The 22,346-nt window shown below is 44.6% G+C and overlaps 5 protein-coding genes across 5 annotated transcripts; all 5 read right to left on the bottom strand.

Moving 5' to 3' along the window:
- Window positions 1–4,592: 4,592 nt before the first annotated feature.
- LOC126558381 (heterogeneous nuclear ribonucleoprotein 87F-like) lies at window positions 4,593–6,845 on the bottom strand. The gene is made up of 3 exons (XM_050214391.1): window positions 6,726–6,845; window positions 5,408–5,882; window positions 4,593–5,317 (listed from the first exon to the last, which is right to left on the bottom strand). The coding sequence occupies exons 1-3, from the start codon at window positions 6,783–6,785 to the stop codon at window positions 4,761–4,763; spliced, it is 1,092 nt and encodes a 363-aa protein (XP_050070348.1). The 5' UTR covers window positions 6,786–6,845; the 3' UTR covers window positions 4,593–4,760.
- A 536-nt stretch (window positions 6,846–7,381) lies between these two features.
- LOC126559486 (DNA-directed RNA polymerase I subunit RPA12) lies at window positions 7,382–7,906 on the bottom strand. Its single transcript, XM_050215651.1, has 3 exons — window positions 7,804–7,906; window positions 7,520–7,736; window positions 7,382–7,453 (listed from the first exon to the last, which is right to left on the bottom strand). The coding sequence occupies exons 1-3, from the start codon at window positions 7,904–7,906 to the stop codon at window positions 7,429–7,431; spliced, it is 345 nt and encodes a 114-aa protein (XP_050071608.1). The 3' UTR covers window positions 7,382–7,428.
- Window positions 7,907–8,360: 454 nt separating this feature from the next.
- Window positions 8,361–10,046, bottom strand: LOC126557771 (uncharacterized). The gene is made up of 2 exons (XM_050213651.1): window positions 9,008–10,046; window positions 8,361–8,929 (listed from the first exon to the last, which is right to left on the bottom strand). Exons 1-2 carry the CDS (start codon window positions 10,014–10,016, stop codon window positions 8,394–8,396), a joined length of 1,545 nt encoding a protein of 514 aa, XP_050069608.1. The 5' UTR covers window positions 10,017–10,046; the 3' UTR covers window positions 8,361–8,393.
- An 845-nt stretch (window positions 10,047–10,891) lies between these two features.
- On the bottom strand, window positions 10,892–14,624 carry LOC126557743 (fatty-acid amide hydrolase 2-B-like). Its single transcript, XM_050213621.1, has 3 exons — window positions 13,887–14,624; window positions 11,251–11,804; window positions 10,892–11,164 (listed from the first exon to the last, which is right to left on the bottom strand). Exons 1-3 carry the CDS (start codon window positions 14,617–14,619, stop codon window positions 10,892–10,894), a joined length of 1,560 nt encoding a protein of 519 aa, XP_050069578.1. The 5' UTR covers window positions 14,620–14,624.
- A 1,741-nt stretch (window positions 14,625–16,365) lies between these two features.
- On the bottom strand, window positions 16,366–21,639 carry LOC126557745 (fatty-acid amide hydrolase 2-B-like). The gene is made up of 4 exons (XM_050213622.1): window positions 21,466–21,639; window positions 17,355–17,898; window positions 16,705–17,273; window positions 16,366–16,638 (listed from the first exon to the last, which is right to left on the bottom strand). The coding sequence occupies exons 1-4, from the start codon at window positions 21,637–21,639 to the stop codon at window positions 16,366–16,368; spliced, it is 1,560 nt and encodes a 519-aa protein (XP_050069579.1).
- Between the last annotated feature and the right edge of the window lie 707 nt (window positions 21,640–22,346).

Genomic DNA, 22,346 nt, shown 5'->3' on the forward strand with positions numbered 1-22,346 from the left:
GACTCGTACAGCACTGTGCAAATCAAATTGAGTGTGTGTGTTTTAGCAAATTTAAATTCGTTTTCCAGGAGCCATCATATGACCTATAGTAGTGGGAGTGAGGAAAATTGGTTAATGAAAAAAGCAACATTACGCAGGCCTGTCGCACAAAATTCTGCTCTGCAAGCGTCTGGCACAGATATCTGCAAGATTCTAAGTGAAACCATTCAAGGTATAGGAAAAGAGAACTCATTAATGACAAGGTTGTTGCAAATATGTAAAATAATAGTAACCCAGCATTCTAAACAGGCAAAACACCATCGTCCATATTCACACCCGCGCTTGTGCGTGTGTGCTAAAAAGTCGAGCTGTTCTGTCGCATCGCCTTTTCTGCCTGATATTAATTAAGCGCTTTAAAACCTTCCCTCCTCTCTACAAACGGAAGCGGTTCTGCAGCTAACTCCACGTGGGAAAACAACACTACCAAAAGAAACTATCCATCCTTCTACCAAAAGAGTCCTGTTTTTCTGTTGCTCTTGTGTGTCTGTGTGTGTAATGGTTGATCATCATCCTTCTCCTGTGCTGCGCTGCTGATGTGCTGGACTTACTGATGATTCTTCATGTATCTTCACCTTCCTCATCTTTAATTTGCGCGCGCGCTTTTTGTCCTGAAAACCCTTTATGGAATTGTAGTTGCAGTAGTGGAAAATGAATAACCCTCACACAAATCTTTTCTTTCTCAATACATACGCACAATTTACAAATACACAAACAATCTCACGCACATATTGGGAGCAACAACGAAAACAAAAAACTATCCCATCCGTAAAACCCTCCGCTGGCTATAATCCGTCTGCGATCTTCACCTCTTCTTTCGAACGAATACGTTCAATTGTACACACTGTGCTGGGGGATGCAGTCTACTACTACTGCACGCTCCCTCTCTCTCTCTCTCTCTCTCTCGCAGCTTATTTATCCTCTTTTGCTAGCACTATCGGCCTGGGATAATAACAACACAGTGCATTTACCACTAATTGGGTGAAAGGAAATCTCAAATACTAGTAAAGATACGGACGAAAACTGTACTATTATCTAATTTATTTGTATTTCACTGAGAAACGATCGTGTACTCTCTCTGTCTCTCTCTCAAAGAATTTTCCAACTTTTCTTTTAGTTTCATTTTGTTTTTTGTGTGTTCCCTAAATTCTCTCCGACTGAAAGGAGGCGATACGGTATGTAGGTGTGTGGTAGTGGTTTTTTCTGATTCAATTTTCAACTAAACGGGTTCTGGGGTGGTTTTAGCAAGTCTTTTCGCTACGAAACTTCTCTGCAAGCGTTGATGCTACTAAAAATCATGAACCGGTGTGTTTGTGTAGTTCAATTATTACGTACGAATATTATACTACACAGATTCTCAAGACTAAGATAAACGTTTGCGTTTTAATGAATTTAATCTGTTGGTCCTTGTGGAACGAGCAAACCGATACTCTTTTTACAGTATAGTGAAATAATTCATTACTGCCAACTGAAACCTACATGTATTGCCACCACAACTTTTTATAAATTTTCCCTTGGTTGTACTTAACACACACATTTATTGAGTCAACACTAATGCACTAAAAACTTTCTCTATTGCAAATGAGTCGCGCGATCTAAACGACTTAAAACAGGATGTATTTTTATAGCTTACGGCGAAGAAAAAAAACACTTGAATGTATATACAAAAAAATGAAAAACTGCAAAATTTTCACAGTTCATTGCCAGTATTCTTCTGTTCCCTCTTTCACGAAAGTCTCGAATTCCTAGTCATGTTCTGTTTTTTTTCTGGACGATTTTGTATATTTTATCCTCAATGCTTGCTATCCACAAATTGAAGAACATAGCTTTCTTTCAGACTTTGTCGCTTCTTATTCATCTTTGCTTAACATGGCTTACTACGTCACACCGGCCATCGAATGGCTTACTGTAGAGGACTTGTTCATACAACGTTGTTGAATAGTCAACTCCTCACTAAGGGGGAACGGTCCGGATAGGATTCAAACCCTGATGCTCCCGTATGAACCATTTCTTCTTTCTATATGTTTATGCGTTTTGGCGTGTATCCTGGTGTAGAAACTGATCTCTTTGTAAATGTTTTCCTGGGTGAAAAATGATAATATTGTTCGTCCTGTCGGTACAGGTGTTGGGAAATACTATCCTATAACCTAGCAAACCAATTATGTGTACAAGTGGTTTGTTTCGAAGATTTGAAATGTTTTTGTGTTTTTTTTTCTTATGAGATATCTTGCACTGGCGTTTCAAACATGTTATAAGTAATCTGAAAAATGTAAACCATACTTTGCATCGAACGTCTTCTCTTCTATATCTAGTCTATTTTCTTTTTCTTTTCATACATCTATACATTTATAGTTAATAAATATAATGTTACTTGCTATTTGTTTCTTCGCAAACTCAAGGGCTGTTTTGCACACCAACACGCACACACCTACTACAGTGGATAGTAGCGAGATCTTGCATAATTTAAAATTGGTGTGTGTTTGTTATGCTGTGATAAGATTTACTACGCTAATGTACTGGGAGGGGATGATTCCCATTATTACATGCTCTCCTTTTTGTTGTTTTTTTTTATGTTGACTCAATTTTTGCAAATAATGAAGGGATTTTTCAAACGCTAAAACGCGCAGAGACTTTTGATTTGATTTTTTTTTGTCTTTGTATTAGTGTCATATAACATCATTGAATTTGCGCTGTTCTCTGTTTAACCTGCATTACTTCTTGAGAATTCTCTCACCTTCTTTCTCTCTCTCTCTCTCTTTCTGGGTTCTGTTCTTGTAAAACCACCACTGCCCGTGTCACGAAAATTAGAGAAAAGGAAACACGTAAACTACACCAACCACACATCAAAAAAAACTTTCTATCGCTATCGATATTGATACAGCTTCCTTTGATGTGATGAATCTAACAAATCCACACATGACCTACAACATAACACACACACACTGTTGTACGCTGAATTGAAGAAACCGCTCAAACTGACGAAGGGAAGGTGTTGCGCGCGCCTGATGTTGCTGGGCTTGTTTTGCCATAAGTCTACAGAGCACAGTGGAGGCTGATCCTGGCAATTGAATGCAAAACCTTCTCCACTATATTCCTCAATATCTCGTGTGACTGTCCTCCTTGAAAATCGTGCGCGCGCGCGTGTGTGTGCGCGCACTCCTGCACCTTCTTCCTGTTGTTATTGTGCTGCACTGTCGGTGGCCTATCGATCGTACCTCTTTATACGCTTGACTCTGTCTTCCATCGAGCCCTCATCAAACCGGTGATAGTAAATGCCACTCTGGCACTTTGTCACTGCCATTACACACGAACATTGATCCTGCCTGAGTAGGTTTTTTTCTCTATGTCTCTCCCTCTTTCTGTGACTGTGGGGGGGTATGTAATGTATTGTTTTAGCTAGCTTTTTTCTAAAACCTTGCTTTGTACCTAATAAGAATGAAGAGAAATACAAATGATGTTTGACATTAGAGGTTATATTCCAGTGTTCAATCAATTCTTTTTTTTTTCAAAAAAGCTACCTAAAATCGTAGATTTGCTAAATAGGTAAGAAACAAAATACTGAAATGGTAGTAACGTACGATGCATTACCGGGAAATGGAGGGCAGGAAAGCAAATCTTACACTAGTGACCACTCTTTACACTGCGCGTGGTTTAGTGAGTGCACAGGCTAGTTATAAAATTGCCAGACACTACACCAACATATTCCACCAACAAGAAAGAAATCTGATTGATTTACAGCGCAATCTGACGATAGTTCTCAACAAGAAAGAACAACACATCAGCAAAAGGTATTAAATTATGTGAAAATAAACACACGCATGTCCTGGCTGCCCTGTGCGCTGCTTAGAGCTTCAGCCTAAAAATGTCCTTAAGCAAAATATCACAAATGTTTTATATCAGGTAAAACTTGGACGGCAAAAGCACGAGGAATGGAAAACGATGTATTTAATAGATAGTTCGATAATATAATGTACCGAATCGATTGTTATCAGCACTGTAACCTGGTAATATATTCCAGGAAAAGAATTATATAAAAATAATGACAAAATGATTCCAAAAAGGGTAAAATAACGAATGAGAACTGAATGGAGTTGATAAATTTAGTGAAATGACAGTAAAAAATAAATGCAAATGTCACACTGAGAACTGAAATGATCAATAATCAAATATTTACCTTATGGGGAGCTGTGTGGCCGAGTATGCATGGGGTGGGTCTGTGCTGTTGGGAGGAAATAAACGCAAATGGCACGCACAAGCACACAGGTGTGCGAGGGCATTCCGTTAGCGACACATGTGGTCGACGGCGGGGCAACAACAACACGAAGAATGGGTGCGTGTGTGGTGTTAATAAACGCATGACACGGTGAACAGACGAACGGTGGTGGAGAGAAAAATAGTTCCAAATGGTTGCCACATATCATATATCTCGTGGTTTTTATACATTGACATACACGCATCAAAACGTAAGAAAATGTAGTCGTTGGGTTTAGAGAAAAAAAAGCACAACGTTATCAGATGGACAGTAATAGTTTGGATTTGATAATGTAGGATGAGAAAAAAGAATTGCATTCTTACTTAGCTAATCTTAACCCGGGAGAAGAATCTGTGATCATCTACTGATTTTTCAAGATCAAGATCAGTACCTACGGCTACTACTGCCGTATCTTCCGCTGCCACCAGCCCCTTGGTTGCCTGGAAACGCAAGTTGAACGGTTAGCTATTGACTAGTACGCGCCATAGTAGCTACCGTCGGTACCGTAGGGTGCCGCCCGCTGATTGAAATTGCCACCGGCACGTACCGGTCCGGCATTGTATCCTTGTTGATAGTTATTACCGAACTCATTTCCGCCCCATCCACCACCACCACCGCCGCTGTTGCCGCCCCAATTGCCACCATTATTGCCCCAACCGCCCTGACCCTGTGAACCGCACCCATTGTCCCACGGGTTGCCGCCGCCATTGTTCCAACTGTTGCCACCGTTGTTGAACCCTCCGTTGTTAAAACCACCACCATTATTAAATCCACCGCTGTTCCAATCATTGGCGGCACCACCGCGCTGGTTACCCCAGCCGCCACCGCCGCTACCACGCTGGCTGTTCCAGCCACCACCGCCACCTCCACCGCCACTGCCGCGCTGGTTGCCCCAGGCACCGCCACCGCCACCGCCGCCGCCACCACCACCAGTGCGACCCATGTCGTTCTTGTAGCGGTCCATGTCTTGCTTTGGCAGGGCTTTCTTTACATCCAGCAGCTTATTCTGAATTGTGTGACTTTTTTGTACTGCAAAAATTGGACCAAGATGCGAAAGTTAATTACCATCCACAGCCTAAGCCAGGGCCGTCCATACATGCAGAAAAGAAATTTACTTACAGATAATCTTATCCACCGGATCGTAATCGTCAAACTCAACAAAACCAAAGCCTCGCTTCTTGCCATTATCCTTATCCGTCACAATGCAGGCAGAAATGACGTTACCGTACTTGGAGAAGTACTCCCGCAGATGATCCTCGTCAAAGTCATCGCGAAGACCGCCAACGAACAGTTTCTTCACCGACGAACCAGCCTCCGGCCGATTGATGTCCTGGCGTGGAACGGCACGTTTCGGCTCCACCACACGCCCATCAATCTTGTGCGGACGGCTCGCCTGGGCGTCGTCAATCATGTACGACTTGGAGTACGTGATGAAACCAAACCCGCGGCTACGCTTCGTTTTCGGATCTTTCATTACGACCACATCCACCACTTTGCCCCACTTTTCGAAGTATGCCTTTAGCGTATCGTCCGTGGTGCGGTAGTCGAGCCCACCGATAAACAGCTTGCGTAGATGTTCCGGCTCGCGAATCTCCTGGAAAAATGTATGTATTTAGAGGTAATTATTAAACGACCTTGATAAACCGTTGATTGCGCTCCCATTTCCCGTCGGGTGAAAATATGGAATTCAAGGGGATCGAAATAGGAACATAATTCTATTCTATGCGTTCTATACATGCGCAGACTATAACAGCAAAGTGCTTGAGTGTACAGAAATGGAAGACTTGGCACAAATCATAATCATGGGTCTCTGTAGCAATAGTCAATAATTGTGCGCTTGGCCAAATAAAATCGTCGAGTGCAATTTCGAACAAAAACAACGCGCCAGAAATACGATTCTCCCCTTATGGTTTCACTTGCAAGTAAAAGCAAAAAACGCAGATAACGCCGCCACGAGCTATGGAACATTCGTGATCATTTTCACCGTATACCATCGTGCCGTCATTGTATGCGTTCCGAATTTCAGATTTCTTAGGAATAAGGAAAATCCATAATTCCATACATTCCATGAGTGATTATTACAAATAAAAACAAACTAAACTAATTGTGCGCTACTTTTGAAGACATACTTTGTTAATATTGGAATGATTTTTTTTACAGAGGTACAAAAATTATACAGAGGCCGGCTTGTATTTTTTTCATACCTAGGGAGGCTACACGCACACACACTCATTATGAGCATCATCTTCATCAAATTCAATATGGCGCCCGTAGCAAATAAAATTCGCATCAAGCGTTCGAAGCCACATTTCCAAAAGGCACTTAAAACACACCCCAAGCCCCAATATTCATAACAAAATTTACTCATTTAGCTAATGCCTCACTATATCGGGTGTTTTAAAGCTAATGCACCGGTATAAAGCTTGCTTTTACTTACATCATCATCATTGCGGCCGTTCTGGTGATCGCCATTTTGTGGGTCTTGCTTTTCACTCATGGTTCAAGCGCCAAGTGTCCTGCACCTAAATTAATCAAAATTCACTCTACACCACCGTTCAATTAATCTCCCTACAAGCACCGCCGCAGCAAAAGGCACAGCACTTTCGCACTAAGGTGACTTTTCACGCTAGATTGTTAAAATGGGGGGAATGCACTTCACACGGAAGCAACCACACGCTACCACAGTTTTTTCACGATTAAAATCGATGTAGCGAAGCGCACGACAAGCAGAGCTGTCGTTGGGTCGGGCCCGACCAAGGTTGTTAGGTAACAGATAGGGTAGACGCTAGAGTGAAATGACAGTTGGCACAAGATGTTCAATTTTTTAGAAAAAAATGTGAAAAAAGATAAACTTTTGGAATTGCAAAACTACTACATATTTATATTATTTGTTTGGCAAAAATACATATTTAGTTTTGTTTATGGATGTTCGAGCTCCAAGCTTTAGGAACTAATTTTGTATTTTATCATTTTCGATGAACAATTGACGCGAACTTTTACTTTCGTTCATATCCAATAGGTCAACTAGATGGAACTAATATGTATAGGGTAGTAGATATTTCGGACATCACAGAAATTAAAGGCGCTTCTATATATGTACACATAATAATCCTTGTTGCATTGATTAGAAGCACAACCCCCTATGAATTTTCCGACGTTTTGTACCTGGAAAAGAACGTTAAATGATTAATCCAAGTGGAAACTATTTCATGGCCACTTTCCAACACTTACTTGCACTTGGTACATGTGAAAAACACAGTTTGACCTTCATCCGCCGAACGTAACTGTAGGGTAGCGTACGACATCTGATCATTGCCACACTTTGGACATTGCCTATTAACAATCGGTCCTTCTGCTGCGTCTTCCCCGCCACGATCTGCTTGATCCGATTTTTTATTCGCATAAGAATTAAAGTGTATCGTATACTCTGATTCCATCGTTCCAAAAGCTGCAAATACACGTACAAAATCGCATCAGTATTCATTCATCCAGATGCAGCTACAATGCACTTTTACCTGAAGCATCGAACAAGCCCTGGCAATTGTAGCAGGACACTTTACTAGATGATTTGAGAGGTGGTAACACTGTACCACAATCAGGACAGAAACCGGGATCCATCTCCAGCTGCTCTCAGCTCTTTATTGCCTTTCTTTTGCTCACTATTTTACCAAAACCGGCACAAATTACAGAAGCCGCGTGTTTGTTGTTGCAACACGTTTGTTTACATTAGCGAAACTGACAACCGGGCGAAATCCAATGGGCAGAGCGAAACGAGGCGAAAATGTTCTCGATTATCCGTGCCCGTACTCTTTTGAAAACGGGGCAATAGAAGAAATTAACCGAAAATTGTATTCTTTTGAAGATTTTTATTGTTCTTTTAGCTCATAAATTAAGTGGAAGAGCTCAATGTCGCAATAATGAGTTATGTCCTTTAAACGCTATTGCTCCTTCATTAAATTATTATCTATTTTAACCTCTGCCAAACGATAAAAATCACAGGCTATCTTTTTTATGTTATACCTGTTTTCCCAAATTATAAGTCTTACAGTCCAAACGCTCTTAATATGCTTAAATTGATATGCAAAATGTACATTGCAGTACCTGTTCATCGGCGCCACCCACTGAGGCATGAGAACCATAGCTGCGTTTCGCGCATGTCGAACATGTTGTAGTACGTGGATGCTAATGTGGCTGCTATTCCGAACACTATTACCGATCCCGCCAGAATGCAGTCGCTGTACATGAAGTGACATATCTGCTTGCAACGAGTGGCCAATAAATCCATGCACTTTTTAGCATTGTCCCGTATTTTTGCCATCGATATTACCGATCCTTGCGATCCAATTGAACCGTACCAACTGCGACGCGAACTGCAGGTTGTTTCGATGTCCGAATCTTCAAACTGATCCTCGGAAATCTGTGACGAATCGGTCGAGTACGATCGTTTCAGCTCCTGACTGTAGATCTTCTCCAATTCTAGCATGCGTTGGTAGAAAAGTGGAGGCAGTATGAAGATCAACGGTCCGGTTAGCGTCCCACCGATGATACCCATTACCAGATCGAACCGGGGTAAGATTTCTGCTATTAAAACTCCGAGCCATACAAGCGTTGATCTTATAATGCATCTTTTGATGGTAAAATCTGTAAGAAGGAAAACAAAACATCCAGAAATCAGGAAAAGCCAGACAAATCTGGGTAGCGATGGCTGACTTGTATTACCCCGTGAAGCGCCAAGCAGATCTTCGATGTGTTGAAATAACGCGGAATTACCTACAGCACTGGATAGGCACAGCTGCAACGTTACCAGTAAAATCGTCATATACAGCGACCAGCTTCGGGGTAAAATCTGCAGCACATTGTTCGTAGCATCCATGCCGTAACGATAGGCAGTCAGGAAGGTAGTGATCACCGACAGTGTGCACGTGGTAAGGATGCCAAACAGTACCGCCTTTCCGATCTGACGCTTATGTTGCATGTCTACCTGTATGGTCAGCAGCATTGGATGAATGTCGAACTGAAACGCTATTATGCCGTACGCTTTAAGCAGCTGAACAAACGGTGGCAAACCGAGAGTGATGTCTTTGAAAGGGGTGAAACTTCCCGATCGATCCTCCCCGATAGAAATCCACGTCAGTATGGCCACACTGCTGCACACTACTACCGATACACTGGCCAGGGTGCGCATATTTTTCGGACTACCCAACCACATGATAGGACACAGAAACAGCCCTATAATTAGCAACCAATAGCAGAACGATATCTCATACGAGCCACCACTAACACGCGCCCCAAGCAGCTGAAGATTTTGTGCTGCTACCAGCAAGTTCGGTATCCCACCACCAAACACAGTCAGATCAAGCAGCACCGTCACGAAGATGCTCATCCGTCTGCCATACGTAAACTCTGCGATGGCCGCATACGGGTATCGATTTTTGGCCACTATCGATGGGTCCAACTTTTCGGCAATCGTCCAACAGCGTCCCAGCACGACCGCGGTATAGATTTGCAGCGTTACCACGAACAGCACCAACGGTATACCGTACAAGCCGCAGGAAATGATCGACTTTGGTAGGGCTACAATTGGGAACACACCGAACAGATCCACCACACAGAGGGTAGCGAAGAAAAGGGACAACCGTCGTGTACTCCCCAGGCCCACACCACCAAACATCCGTTCGCCCTGGCGGTGCAGCAATTGATCCGAGGAGCTGTAGCTTTGGAACGCCATGACTAGAATGCACCACCGACAAGATGACACTGCACTTCCATAATCCTTAACCCAAACTCACTGCTGTTCTGCTGCACAGTTTTTGGGCTTTTGCACCGAAGAAATTGCATCAACAGCGGTCACACAGTTTCGTGCGGTAGCTACGCCAACCGACTGGCGGAAACTACGGAGCTACGAAGGGTCGCTGCACGATGGTCTCGGTAATAGAGCCGCACCATGGCACCATCAATGAAACGCAGAGGAATCCTTACAAAATCCTCGCCATCCCTACCAAACTGGCAGACTGTAAGGCAAGGTAAGGCTTTACGTTGAGGCAGGTTGCAATAGTATTTACTAAAGCATTTTCCTCGGAAACCGGTTTGACGAACACTGTAGCGAGGTGTGGTTAAATAGTGTAAGAAATTTTTATATTATATAATTAAAAAGTAGTTAAAATACTAAAGGATCTCATCATTATTGTATGCCCGTAGCTCTAGTGATATGGTAGAAGATATATTGTCCAATATTTTTAAATTATTGTAACGGATTTGAAACATACTGTTTTTTGTTCACTATTACCAATTTTATTTGACTTTATAAAAAAAAACTCCCAAATATTTCGTTCATAGCTTTGGCACAAAAGTCTGTCTGGCCTGGGTAAACACTGTGCGTAGCTTTACGCATGCTCGTCAGTAACTGCCACAAACGAATGTAAAAAAAAAAAAACGGCGGAATGTTCCGGTCGAAAGCACAGTATCGGATGTCAACGTTCCAGCCGTTGTCGCTTTTGTTTCTTCCACCTCACTATAATGATTCTCCCATAGTCAAAATACACACAAGTCTCTCGAAACGCCTGGACCTTTGGTAGAGACTCCAATACATTGTGCTAATGGATATTACTTCGGCGATTGCCAACCACCGAACGCCTTCTCTAGCTCCTGAGCTACCGCCAGACACAGTCGATCCTGGTTCGGTCCGGCCACCACCTGAATACCGACGGGCAGTCCATCGCGATTGAACCCTAGCGGCACCTGTGTGGAAGGAAATCCGAGCGCATTGATGATCATCGTGTACATAAAGCCCGTAACGTGACCAAAGGATTCGTAATGGCGCAGGGCCGGCTTCGGGAAGGATGGCATCAGAAATACACCGTCCGTAGCGAGTTTTCTCTAGTGATCGTATGAGTGAGAGAAATGGAACCAATTAGTAAAAAATCCGTTCAGGATCGCCTAGAAACCTTTCCCCACACACTTACCGTAAATTCCTCCTTAAGTTCAGCCTCCATCCGACTGTATCGGGCACGGTTCTTCTCGTTTACGGTGGCTTTCGAAGCGGAAAGCAGATACATGAAGATCGTAGCGAAAGTGTGCTCCGACTGGCGCAACACCACCTTCACCAGCTCCCAGAACAGGTTAGGTTGCTGGGACGCAAACACGTTCGGCACGTCCTTGAGTGTTTGTAGTGCATTTGAAGCTATTTGCATACTGTCACAAAAGTACCGGAAGTTGAGCGGTTCCGTGTAGACACACTTGTTCTGGAAGTATTTCAGCGCACTTCGCAACGATTCCCGGATTTCCGGTGCAATGGGGACGGCATTAACGGTAAGATCAAGCTTCTGCGGGTAGTATATCTTCAGCTTATCCACATCGATCGATTCGTTTAGGCGCAGTTTGCTTGCATTCGGACCACTCATAATCTCGAGCATCAGCGGCAGATCCTTCGCGTAACGACACATTGGTCCAAGCGATAGGTACTGGTCGAAGTGAGCATCGGTGCAGACGGGCATGTGTCCCTTAATTGAGACGATTCCTGAGGGAGAAAAGATTATATTAAAAGGAAAGCTGTATGAAATGCATGTCTAGTAGCTGATCTTGTTCGATCACTTAATGATAGCGCTCAAAGCATTCTTTTAAGGAATGTCAAAACGTTGCTCTTGATTTCAATGATGGATCATCTACAGCTAAGGTAGGTATAGATTGACCTGTATTATGTCCCACGAGTCCTCCAATAAATACCGCCAACCAAAGCACGTATTAGGCTAACAAGCTGTTGCCCATGATGGTCTTTGCATATTAAAAATGGTAAAACAGAAAGTCCACATCTATCACTATTTCTTACGGCTAACCCACTTCCATCACTGTACGATGAATAAATACTGTCACCCTAAGAATTCCAAGAGACAAATTTCCTTCTATTCGGGGCCATTTCAATATTACAATGAAATATAGTATGTTACCTCAAGCGCGACAAGTAGTCTTCAGTAAAATTTGTCATAAATTGTTTGGACAACAATCAAATTTGTTTTAAAAATATGGAAACAGCTTTTTACTTCTTGGCATGACGACCTTCTAAGGCCACGCCGGCCATCGAATGGCTTGCTAGACTTATTGATAACCATGTAGTTGGACAGTCAAGTCTTCGCTACGGGAGAACGATCCGCTGCCGCCTTAAGCACCGAACTGTCGCAGGGAAATAGCTATTTTAGTATCCAAATCTTCAATTCGTTTGATCGAAATATTAATCTGACTAACGAATGATGGAAGCAGAGTTAATAATTATGGCAAAAATGATCGATATTCCATAGTATTTGCTTCAAAAGATCTGGCTTCTCTGGCAATAAGATCGTTTGAGGTTAAAAAAAGGCAAAACTGCATCGTAAAATGTAATTGTGTATGAGAAACAATACAGTAATCATATTAATAAAGAAAAGATCAATTAATCTTTCAATTTTCAGACGCTTCAAAGATATAAAAAATAATTTAAAAAAACTATTGTAACTTGGTACAATCATGATTGAACTTTAATAAAACAAATTTAAGACTAACAAACACAAGAAATGTTTCTTGAGATTAAGCGACAGAAGACAAAAGTTAGTCAAAGCTGCGCTTGCACCTAGCCTTGAATTCGTTGTACGCGATCACGCATGCACAAGCACACTTTCCGTCTATTGTGCAAACCGCCCGCGACCGATTCGATTCATGCCAGAGCAGTTCTGAGGGGTGGCTTTCTTTTGCTGGTAAATAATAATCATAGATAATCATAGTATGCGATCGATCAGTACGAGTAGGAAGCCGTGTACATGAGTAAGCGACCTGGAGTGCGTCATTGCGTTGCATTAAGTATCGTCGTTATCTGCTATCAAAAATTAGTATCTACTGATAGCGAATGTACAGCGTAGAGTAATTTAATTATGACGAATGAATCAGAATGCGAAAAGTGCTACGAGTTTCCTACATTGCATCACAATTTTCCGTTTCATCTTGACCAAAATGGGTAATTTATAAGATAAAAGTTCATCAACGTTGTGAAGCTGGTTACATATTTAGCATTTGCGTAAGGCTTCTCGCAACGCAAAGATTCCGAAGCGTGATTTTTACAAACACAGTCACACCGGGCACGTAACTGCAGACGCAATAAATAAACCTTTCATTAGCATAGTCGCCGATCTAGAAGATTTCTACGGCATTCATGCGTCAATTAAATTGCGCCCGTACTGCCGATATTCGTTCGGTTGTGATTGCACGACCCACGACGCTTGGATGTGAAATCGAACTTACTGTTCCGTGTTCTGAAAGCTCTTTAAAGTGTACAAGCTTCTCGTGACTTTTGGGCTGCATAGTAACGAACACACCCTGGAGCTCGTGCAAAGTGTATCACCGAGGTCTGTCCGGGTTCACACGATCAGAACATTTCGAATTCGATTTTTGATTCCACCGCTTCTGCTTTCATTTGATAAGACATTTCGTTGCAATATGATTGGTGAGTCAAAACACAAAACTGTGAGTAATATGGTTTGGTACGCCCAGCAAAGTCTTATCAGCTCCAAATACTCCCCAGAAGATAATGTCTCGTTTCGATAGCATTCACCCGCGGTACCGCTCCTTAACTCACCTGCCGAAGGTTTATGTCCAAAGATTCCACAGAATAATGCTGGAATACGAATCGATCCACCAAGATCACTTCCCACACCACACACGGATGCACCGGCTCCAAGCAATGCACCTTCACCCCCGGACGATCCTGCCGGCGTACGGCGCGGATCGTACGGATTCAGCGTTCTTCCCGTGACGTTATTATACGACTCGAACGCCATACAGTACTCAGGCGTATTGGATACGAGCAGTGGAATGGCACCCGCGTTCCGCAACCTACCGACCGCCTCACCATCCTCTTCCGCCGTCAAGTTCTGGCGGCGCACAACACCACCGGACAGGGCAAGTCCCTTAACCGAGCAGCTTTCCTTCACCGTGATCGGTACACCGAGCAGTGGGCAAACTTTGGCCAACTTTCCCACTGCTTCCGCATCGCCCCCACACGCCGCTACACGCTCGTCCGCTTCAGCTGCTTCCCCGAGGGCGGCCTCGAAACGCTCCTCCACCACCGCATTGATCAGTGGGTTCACTTCGCGTATTCGCAACACGTACGCACGCACCACATCCACCGAACGAACCTTGCCCTGGCGTATCCTTTCGGCCAGTTCCGTGGCCGGTACTCGCAGTAGTTCGTTTTGGATCGCAGGAAAAGGGTCCGTTCGAGGTGGTCCACCGATCCACGCGAGGATCGGTTCGAGCACTAAATTTACCACGCGGAGAATTAGCGCGACTAGCTTCAGTAACAGCTCCATTGCGACTGGTGTACACAGGTGTACGCAATTTGTCGTTCGATGATGATCGTTTTCAGCCGCAAAACCGTCAACTAAGCTTTGCAGCAGCCGTTGTCGCGGTTGATGATGACGGGGAAATAAAATTACACTTGCACTTACACTCAACTTCCCTTCCTGGCTCCCTCTCTCTCTCTCTCTCTCTCTCTCTCTCTCGCTCTCTCTTTCCCTGCCCTAGATGCTTCTGTCCCTTCACACACACACACACACACACACTCACTTATCTTCCTTGGGGCTAAGAAACCCGATCGACTTGATATCTTCTAAGCGGGGATCTATCGGGTGCAACAGTAACTTACACCTCAGATGTGGACCACAAACTCACACATACGCGCAGTTAAACTGCTGGTGGGTCGCAGGGAAGAACGCGTTGCAATTCTAATGATCGTAACTGTGCTTGCAAAGGTCAAAAAACGACACCCGATTCACTTCCTTTCCTGGGCGGCCCGGTTTACTTCGGTGCGAGCAGTTGTTGTTTACCTCGGCAGCGTAGCCAACGAACTTTGCCGGCGCTAGCGAAGGGCTCGAATGAAATCGAAACAAACTGCGACCGAATGCGGTGCCTGATGATTTTGGTGCGGCGGCAAGTCTTATCACCCGCACGGTCGCCGTTATTGCACGGTATCAGCTGTAAAGTCCAATAAGCTAGCCAGTTAGCCAGCCAGCTCACACTGTCCAATCACTTTCTTCACAAACCGCACCCGGGAACTTATCAGGGGCAAACCGATAAACTTTGTAGGGAGCAGGCGATAGCAACAACAACAAAAACCATGGGTGATAAGTCATAGCACGCTGGTTGAACTTTGATTGACTACATTTTTCGCTGGGGAACGATTGTACCATGTGGTAATCGCTAGAATCTGAGTTCGTATTTAAATTTACCTTTCGTTTTTCCCTTATATGTGTAACACATTAGGACTGATAGGAATTCAATTAGATTTTGTTATAAAGAATACAGATTACACTGGGTTTCCTCTCGATGTTTGCACCGCTTGGATCAACTGTATTGATCATGTTGACGCCTAACAGTATGCAATGTATTTGAAACGCCATTTGACCGATGACGAAATCGGAGGTAAGGCTGTTGAAAAGACGAACACAGACAAGAAACGGGTCACTAACGCCATTCACCGTGTGTCTTGGAGGATTTACCAGGAAAGCACGAGAGGGAAGGATTGGGACTCGAGAGAGGAGTGTGGACACATTTGTGACACCCAGAAGCAGTCCACCAATGCAAATAGGCTAGGCACGACCTCGTCTAGCATGCAAATAATCTAGGCAAAGCATATGCCACCGGACTGGCTGGAAAGGAGGCAGAGAACCGCGATTGAAACCTAGGAAGCGCCAGAATACAATTCTCGTGACGCTTTGCTCGTGGGTGTCGGATGTAAGTCTACGTATCAGGACCAACGCTTTAAATGATCTGGATGCAATGGCTTCGAAGTTAGCAATGGAAGATATTTTGACATCCAGAAACACACTTGATGCTTGATCATTGATGATGATCATGAGATGATGCAAATGAAACAAATCTAAAAGTATCGCAACTTTAAAAAATCACAACCCACATAACGGGCATTAATTTATTAATTTAGACCATAAAGTACAGCACATTACCCAAACTTTGAATAAAAAATCCCCTCATTCCGTCCGGAAAACCGCTTTGCGGTCAATGAACTCCCTTCAGTTAAGGAACCACTCGGCACAGTTTCACTTCGGCGCACGCCAACCACCGAAAGCCGCTTCCAGTTCGCGGGCGATGCAAAGTCCTAACCGATCCTGGTACGGTGCGGCCACAACCTGTATCCCGATCGGTAGCCCATTTCGATCCAACCCGAGCGGCACGTGGGTGGCCGGTAGCCCGAGCGAGTTGAACAGCATCGTGTACCCAACGCCCATAATGTGGCCGAACGATTCGTAGTGGCGCAGGGCAGCTGTTGGGTAGGTAGGGAAGAAAAACACCCCATCGGTTCCGAGTGTTTCCTGCAATGTGATTGAGATTTCATCAACATTTAGTCCGTTATGGAACAGACAAATGGGGTCACTTACGATCATCTGCGTGCGTAATCCTGCCGCCAGCTCCAGATACTTTTCGAGTGCTTCGGCAGAGAAAAAGTTCTTCAGCGCGAATATCACATAGAACATGATACCGGCGAGGCTGTACTGCGACAGACCGAGAGCGCACCGTACCAGCTCCACCATCAGGCTGGGGGTAGCTTTCGGATTGTCCGGATTGTGAAAGATGCTCGGCACGTCGTTCAGCGACTGCAGCACACTGAACGCAAGCTCCATCCCTTCGGCCATATGCTCAAACTCGGCCCGCTCCGTCGACAGACCGTGCCCTTTAAAGTACTGCACCGCCCGATACAGCGCCATCTTAATGTCGTCGTCCACCGGGATGTGGCCCAGATTGAAGCCCATATCTTCGGCGTACAGGATGCGTATGTCTTTTGTGTGGACGGATTCGTCTAGTCGTAGCCGGCCCGCATTCGACCCAGCCATAATGTGCACCAATGTAGGCAGATCCTTCGCGTACCGTGCCATCGGGCCGACCGTAAGCAATCGGGCAAACTTTTCATCCGTCGACATGGGAAAGTGTCCGTCGATAGAGATCGCGCCTGAAAGTAGAAAATGGTCGGGGAATGTTTTTAACTGAGCGCGTTAACTGCGTCAAGGATAACGACGATTGAGACGCTTACCTGCCGTCGGTTTGTGTCCAAAGATACCGTTAAAGTGTGCCGGCACACGGATAGATCCGGCCACATCGCTACCAACACCGAACAGGGAAGCTCCCGAACCGATCAGTGCACCTTCACCGCCCGACGAGCCACCGGCCGTCCGTCGATTGTCGTACGGGTTAAGTGTTCGGCCCGTCACATGGTTGTACGATTCCCAGTTCAAACAGTACTCGGGCGTGTTGGACACGAGCAGCGGAATGCAACCGGCCGCTTTAAGATGCGCTACCGCCTCTCCATCCACGATCGCTCGCACACCCTTCCGAGCGAGCGAACCACCGGTCAGCGGTGCACCACGCAGGGCACAGGATTCCTTCACCGTGAACGGAACGCCGAGCAGTGGGTAGTTTTTGATCAGCCACAGTGGTTGCGTTTCACTGATCAGCACGTCCGCTTTGCGTGCTTCCTCGATCGCGGCACCAAATCGTTCCTCCACCACGGCATTGATCAGTGGATTAACCTCGCGGATGCGATCGATGTACGCACGCACGACATCCTCCGATCGAAGCTGAAAAAAAGCAAAGAACAGAACGAGCGAAACATCAGACAAACTGTATCAAGTTACAACAAGAAGGGTAGAGCAAAAAACTAAGCTGCCAAACACCCGAAGAACGCGGCACGTGTATGAAAAGGGAGAGTCTGTACAGCAGAAATGGAATTTGCAAAATTGGTCATTGTCGTTCGTTGTGCTCCTTTTCTCTGTACCACGCTGTGCTGTGTGTTTTTTTTTTTCTCCTACCCCGCGCAATTTGCACAGTACATGATCGAGCACACTAATGGACATCGATTAGACGGCATCATTCAGTTAACGACGTTCCCAGTAGGCCACCGTAGACGTTACTATTCAGGGGAAGGCCGGAAGAAGGATAGGATTAGTTAGGTGGTTCAGCAAAAGCAGGTCAACACCGCCAACAGCCTCACCGAAATGTTGGGTCTGTATAACCCAAAACGGAAATGAACCATTTTGCGATCTACAGGGAAGTAACATTGAGCTTAAGTTGATTAATTTCGGGTTGCAATGAGACGCTGTCTTTTTTTTATTCCTTTTAAATTACTTTTTTGGCAGTTGGGCTTACAGACATATGATGAGCGCGGTGTTAATCGTTGAAGATTGCGAAAAATTTGAATTTATTTTATAAATTTATAATTGTACTAATGAAACATTCTTACAAGCTCTTTTTTCGATCAACCTAAACACGCATCAAACGCGATCAAACCTTCCAGGCACACCCAGTCCCAATCTGATCATCACGCATGCAGTACCACACACGCACGTGGTCCGATAGCGCATGTTTTGTCACGCGTATGCGCACGATCCGGCCTCCATTCGGGTGACATGTTTTGGCCATTTAATTTAATACCACTGTACAATTGCTCACGTACATTACACCCGCCCTTGTGTGCCTCTCTTCGCAGCCGGTCGTACGCATATCGATCGCACAAAAACAGGCAAAGCCTGTTCCACTGGGTGGGTACAATCATTTAGCATCAGAGATCAACACCACCACCACCACCTGCCGATAACTGGATCGAATTCACTATCAAGATTCGCGTTGGCGTTAATTTTATGTACAAAAACACACAAAACTTCCGTTACATACGCTTCCGCTAACCACACCAAGGTCGGCAAGATTCGGTTGTTTATTTGCGAAACATTTTTGGGGAAGCTTTTTGGCGGGGAAGGAGCATATTGGCTAAGTGATCAAAAGCTTGTCACAGGCTGGGCATCTTTTATAAATAGCGACAGATTTTGGGCCTGATCGTGTTGCATTTGCATATCTTGAAACTTTTTGCTCTAACTGTGACGAGATTGATCGTTTTGAGAAGCGGGTTTTTTTCGATAATAAGCTTCGATAAGCTTCAATTTGATGTCGAGTATGATCATAAAGAATTTTTTTCTTATACACGAAAGATTCTCGGGTTCAAGGTAACAGTTTTTTTCGCCATAAATTAATCTTACAAACGTTCCACGAACTCTTCTAAGCATGCTGAAAGCATCGCCTTATCGTGTCGAATCGATCCGTTGGTTGTTTTCTCCTTAAAGGCCAGCACAAGAAAAAAAAACGGTTCAAAATCCGGTTGCCAAACAGGTTTAATCGTTGATGAAGGGGTGAAATGGCCGCAAAACATAGAACGCAGAACGCGTTCTTAGTGGGCCACCGCCATCTTTAAGTAAGCAGATACGATCCATTAGATCCATGGCAGCCTTACAGTTTAGTCGCTTGCTGCACTTACTTGCCCAGCTCGTTAATGGTCACGCATGGCACTATTACTTCTGCGCCATATCACACACGTGTGATTCGCTCACAAAACAAAACCGTGCACATGAACGGTGATGAGGTCAATGTTGCTTGACCAAGGCACAGGTTCTGTATCGGTGGCTTTGCACTACTAATTATGCCTACCGCTACGATCGCGCCGGCTACGGCTGATCTTTGTGTCACCTCTAGACACACACACACCGATCAACCTACACCCGTTTTTAACGGTTAGCTGTTTATTGCCGTTTGCCTTCCATGGAGGTGGAATTCGCGAGCGCGCGCGCGCGGCAACGTATTGTTTGACTAGGCTCCACCTGTATCTCAATTTTAGCGTCTCAATAGCTTTACCTCACGCGTCTTTGGATTCTTGAACGCATCCCGCTCTTAGCCCCACGCGCCGCGACTCATCGGTTGCCCACTTTCTGTGGAGAATGGCATGCTAATTGCGTATTATACTTACAAAACCCGTAACGTTCAACACTCATCAAATCATTTCAAATGGCTGGGCACAATGAATGATACTGATGTTTTTTTGTACTATAGGTTTGATGTCTGTTTTGTCTCGTATTGCTTCCAGTCAAGTTTTTTTTTTTGTTTTCTTTCCAAACCTCTCTACACACTTTCCTATCCGGTCTATAAAAGGAAGTGCGATTTGAATTGTAAAAAGTATGTCAAATGAGCCATTGGACCATTTTTCTTTCTCCAGTGGCTGATTGTTTCCGCAGTCAACAGGACGCGCACGTACGGTTTCATGAAATTAGTTTAACAAGTCTTGTAACTTGTAAGGGGCGGCTCAGTGGGACCGGGAATCAAATCTCATGTTCCCCCTAGTCAGAACTGACTATCCAACTACGTGGTATCAGCAAATCTAGTAAGCCATTCGATGGGAATTTCCACTAATTCTTCCTGTCTTCTTCTCTAGTCGCACTACGATCTTGAGGATAATCTTGGTCCTACCATTTCTGGCTTCTTTGGCTGAATCCTTTGTACATGGGAAAAAAACTACACTACCACTAGCTCCTTTTAGTCCACCACAAGTCCAATTAATTTTCTTGTACTATGTGCCAAATTCTTTAAAACTAATAGAAGAACTGTTACAAAAAAAACCAACACGGAACTCTAACGAATGTACCCAGGCAATAAATAAACGCTTCCTTAATTGCTTTGCAAGGTCTTCGCTACTTGCAGTTCACTCTGTTCACTCTGTGTTGTTAATTAGTTATCTTTTTTCAAATATCTCATTTAATCAAAAGAATTGCGTAATGTAGATCGTAACGATCGAGCAAAGCACGCTATTTGCTACAATTTGTAATGTTCCGTTTACCGAACGGCTAGCTGCTATCGGATTCTTGTTCCGATTCCAATCCAGAACCAACCGTCAGCTCCACAACACACCTCACATGGTGCCTTGGTACTTCAAGCTTCATTGATTTGGGTTGTTTGTTTGTTTGTTTGTCGAGTTTGGTTGTTTGATTGGTTTGGTCTTGACCAAACAGACCAGCAGACTGGTACCGGGTACCAGAAGAAGATGGTTAACACGTAAACATACACCTCTGAGCAAGCATTGTACCACTTCCTTGTTGCGTACCCAACATACGCTTACGCCAATCAGAACGGCACAAAAATCAGAACCAGTATTATACCCTGGGAGCCTTTTCCATAAGTGGCTGAGGTCACCCACTCGGCGTGTTCTCTCCCCACATCTGTACTTGACCGTACAAGCACTAACAAAAACCGTAATGAGTTCATGAAGCCACACGCACATTAATCGATCATCACAAAGGTCAAGGTTGTGCAGAAAACATTCTTTATACCTCCTTGTTGCGTATCCGCTCGGCCAGATCGACTGCCGGTATGTTGAGCATATCGTTGCGTATCTCCGGAAATGGGGTGGTCCGCTTCGGGCCACCGATAAACGCGACGATCGGTTTGAGCAGCACGTTCAGCAGACGCAGCACTAGCCCCAAACACACCAACCAAAGCTCCATCGTTTGCCCGTGTTCTGAATAGTAGAATGTTTGAATGTTCACGCAAAAACGGTCCTCGGTGCACGAGGGAAAAGTCCTACACACTCGTAACGAAAAACGATACCGGACTAAACTGACGGTTGTCGCCGACGACGCCGTTTGGTAGAAAGTTTTATGCAAACGATTCAATTAAACCAATTACGGTACCAACTCCGGGCAAACGGCAAACGAGCAACCGATGGTGCAAGCTATTGCTGGGAGCTTTCCTAACCTTCGGGACTTTGCTGGAAGGAACTGTAACAACCGGTTGCAGCAGGAATTGCGTAACCAGCAAAAGTACCTAGTACTCGCACACTTGTACTACAGGGCTGGCTAACTAATCTCTATCGCGAGGAGGGACCCTCTCCATTGATTGGTCGTATGCATTAAGGTGGACAGCAACGTGGCGTCACTGCTTCGCACTGTGTTTGGATTCTGCTAATCAGCAAACACCAACGTGGAGCAACTTTTGTTTTCACTGTAACTGATAGCAGGCCAACTTCTTAACACTCGCGAAGGTGTTCCTGCACGATCATATCTGTGGCACAATATATGCTTGTTGTTTTTCCTTTTGTTTGTTTAAATGGCACTATTTGTCGAATGGTTTGAACTGCTGTAACTGCACCGCTTTCTTATGTGGTGATGCCTTCGAGCGAGATTTAGAGAGACAGCGACTCCTCCCCGTTATC

Source organism: Anopheles maculipalpis, chromosome 2RL, assembly GCF_943734695.1.
Source record: "Anopheles maculipalpis chromosome 2RL, idAnoMacuDA_375_x, whole genome shotgun sequence".
NCBI classification, from domain to species: Eukaryota; Metazoa; Arthropoda; class Insecta; order Diptera; family Culicidae; genus Anopheles; species Anopheles maculipalpis.

Bases quoted from the DNA above. Each gene is read 5' to 3' on its own strand.
- LOC126557743 (XM_050213621.1), bottom strand. From the start codon at position 14,619: ATGGAGCTGTTACTGAAGCTAGTCGCGCTAATTCTCCGCGTGGTAAAT. The intron at 11,805-13,886 runs GTGAGTTAAGGA...TTTCTCCCTCAG, and splicing joins TGGACATAAACCTTCGGCAG to GAATCGTCTCAATTAAGGGA. The intron at 11,165-11,250 runs GTAAGTGTGTGG...TACGATCACTAG, and splicing joins AACTTAAGGAGGAATTTACG to AGAAAACTCGCTACGGACGG.
- LOC126558381 (XM_050214391.1), bottom strand. From the start codon at position 6,785: ATGAGTGAAAAGCAAGACCCACAAAATGGCGATCACCAGAACGGCCGC. The intron at 5,883-6,725 runs GTAAGTAAAAGC...ACATTTTTCCAG, and splicing joins ACGGCCGCAATGATGATGAT to GAGATTCGCGAGCCGGAACA. The intron at 5,318-5,407 runs GTAAGTAAATTT...CAATTTTTGCAG, and splicing joins TCCGGTGGATAAGATTATCT to TACAAAAAAGTCACACAATT.
- LOC126559486 (XM_050215651.1), bottom strand. From the start codon at position 7,906: ATGGATCCCGGTTTCTGTCCTGATTGTGGTACAGTGTTACCACCTCTC. The intron at 7,737-7,803 runs GTAAAAGTGCAT...GTGTATTTGCAG, and splicing joins GGGCTTGTTCGATGCTTCAG to CTTTTGGAACGATGGAATCA. The intron at 7,454-7,519 runs GTAAGTGTTGGA...GTTCTTTTCCAG, and splicing joins TTCACATGTACCAAGTGCAA to GTACAAAACGTCGGAAAATT.
- LOC126557771 (XM_050213651.1), bottom strand. From the start codon at position 10,016: ATGGCGTTCCAAAGCTACAGCTCCTCGGATCAATTGCTGCACCGCCAG. The intron at 8,930-9,007 runs GTAATACAAGTC...TCCTTCTTACAG, and splicing joins TCTGCTTGGCGCTTCACGGG to ATTTTACCATCAAAAGATGC.
- LOC126557745 (XM_050213622.1), bottom strand. From the start codon at position 21,639: ATGGAGCTTTGGTTGGTGTGTTTGGGGCTAGTGCTGCGTCTGCTGAAC. The intron at 17,899-21,465 runs GTATAAAGAATG...GCTTTTTTTCAG, and splicing joins AGCGGATACGCAACAAGGAG to CTTCGATCGGAGGATGTCGT. The intron at 17,274-17,354 runs GTAAGCGTCTCA...TTCTACTTTCAG, and splicing joins TGGACACAAACCGACGGCAG to GCGCGATCTCTATCGACGGA.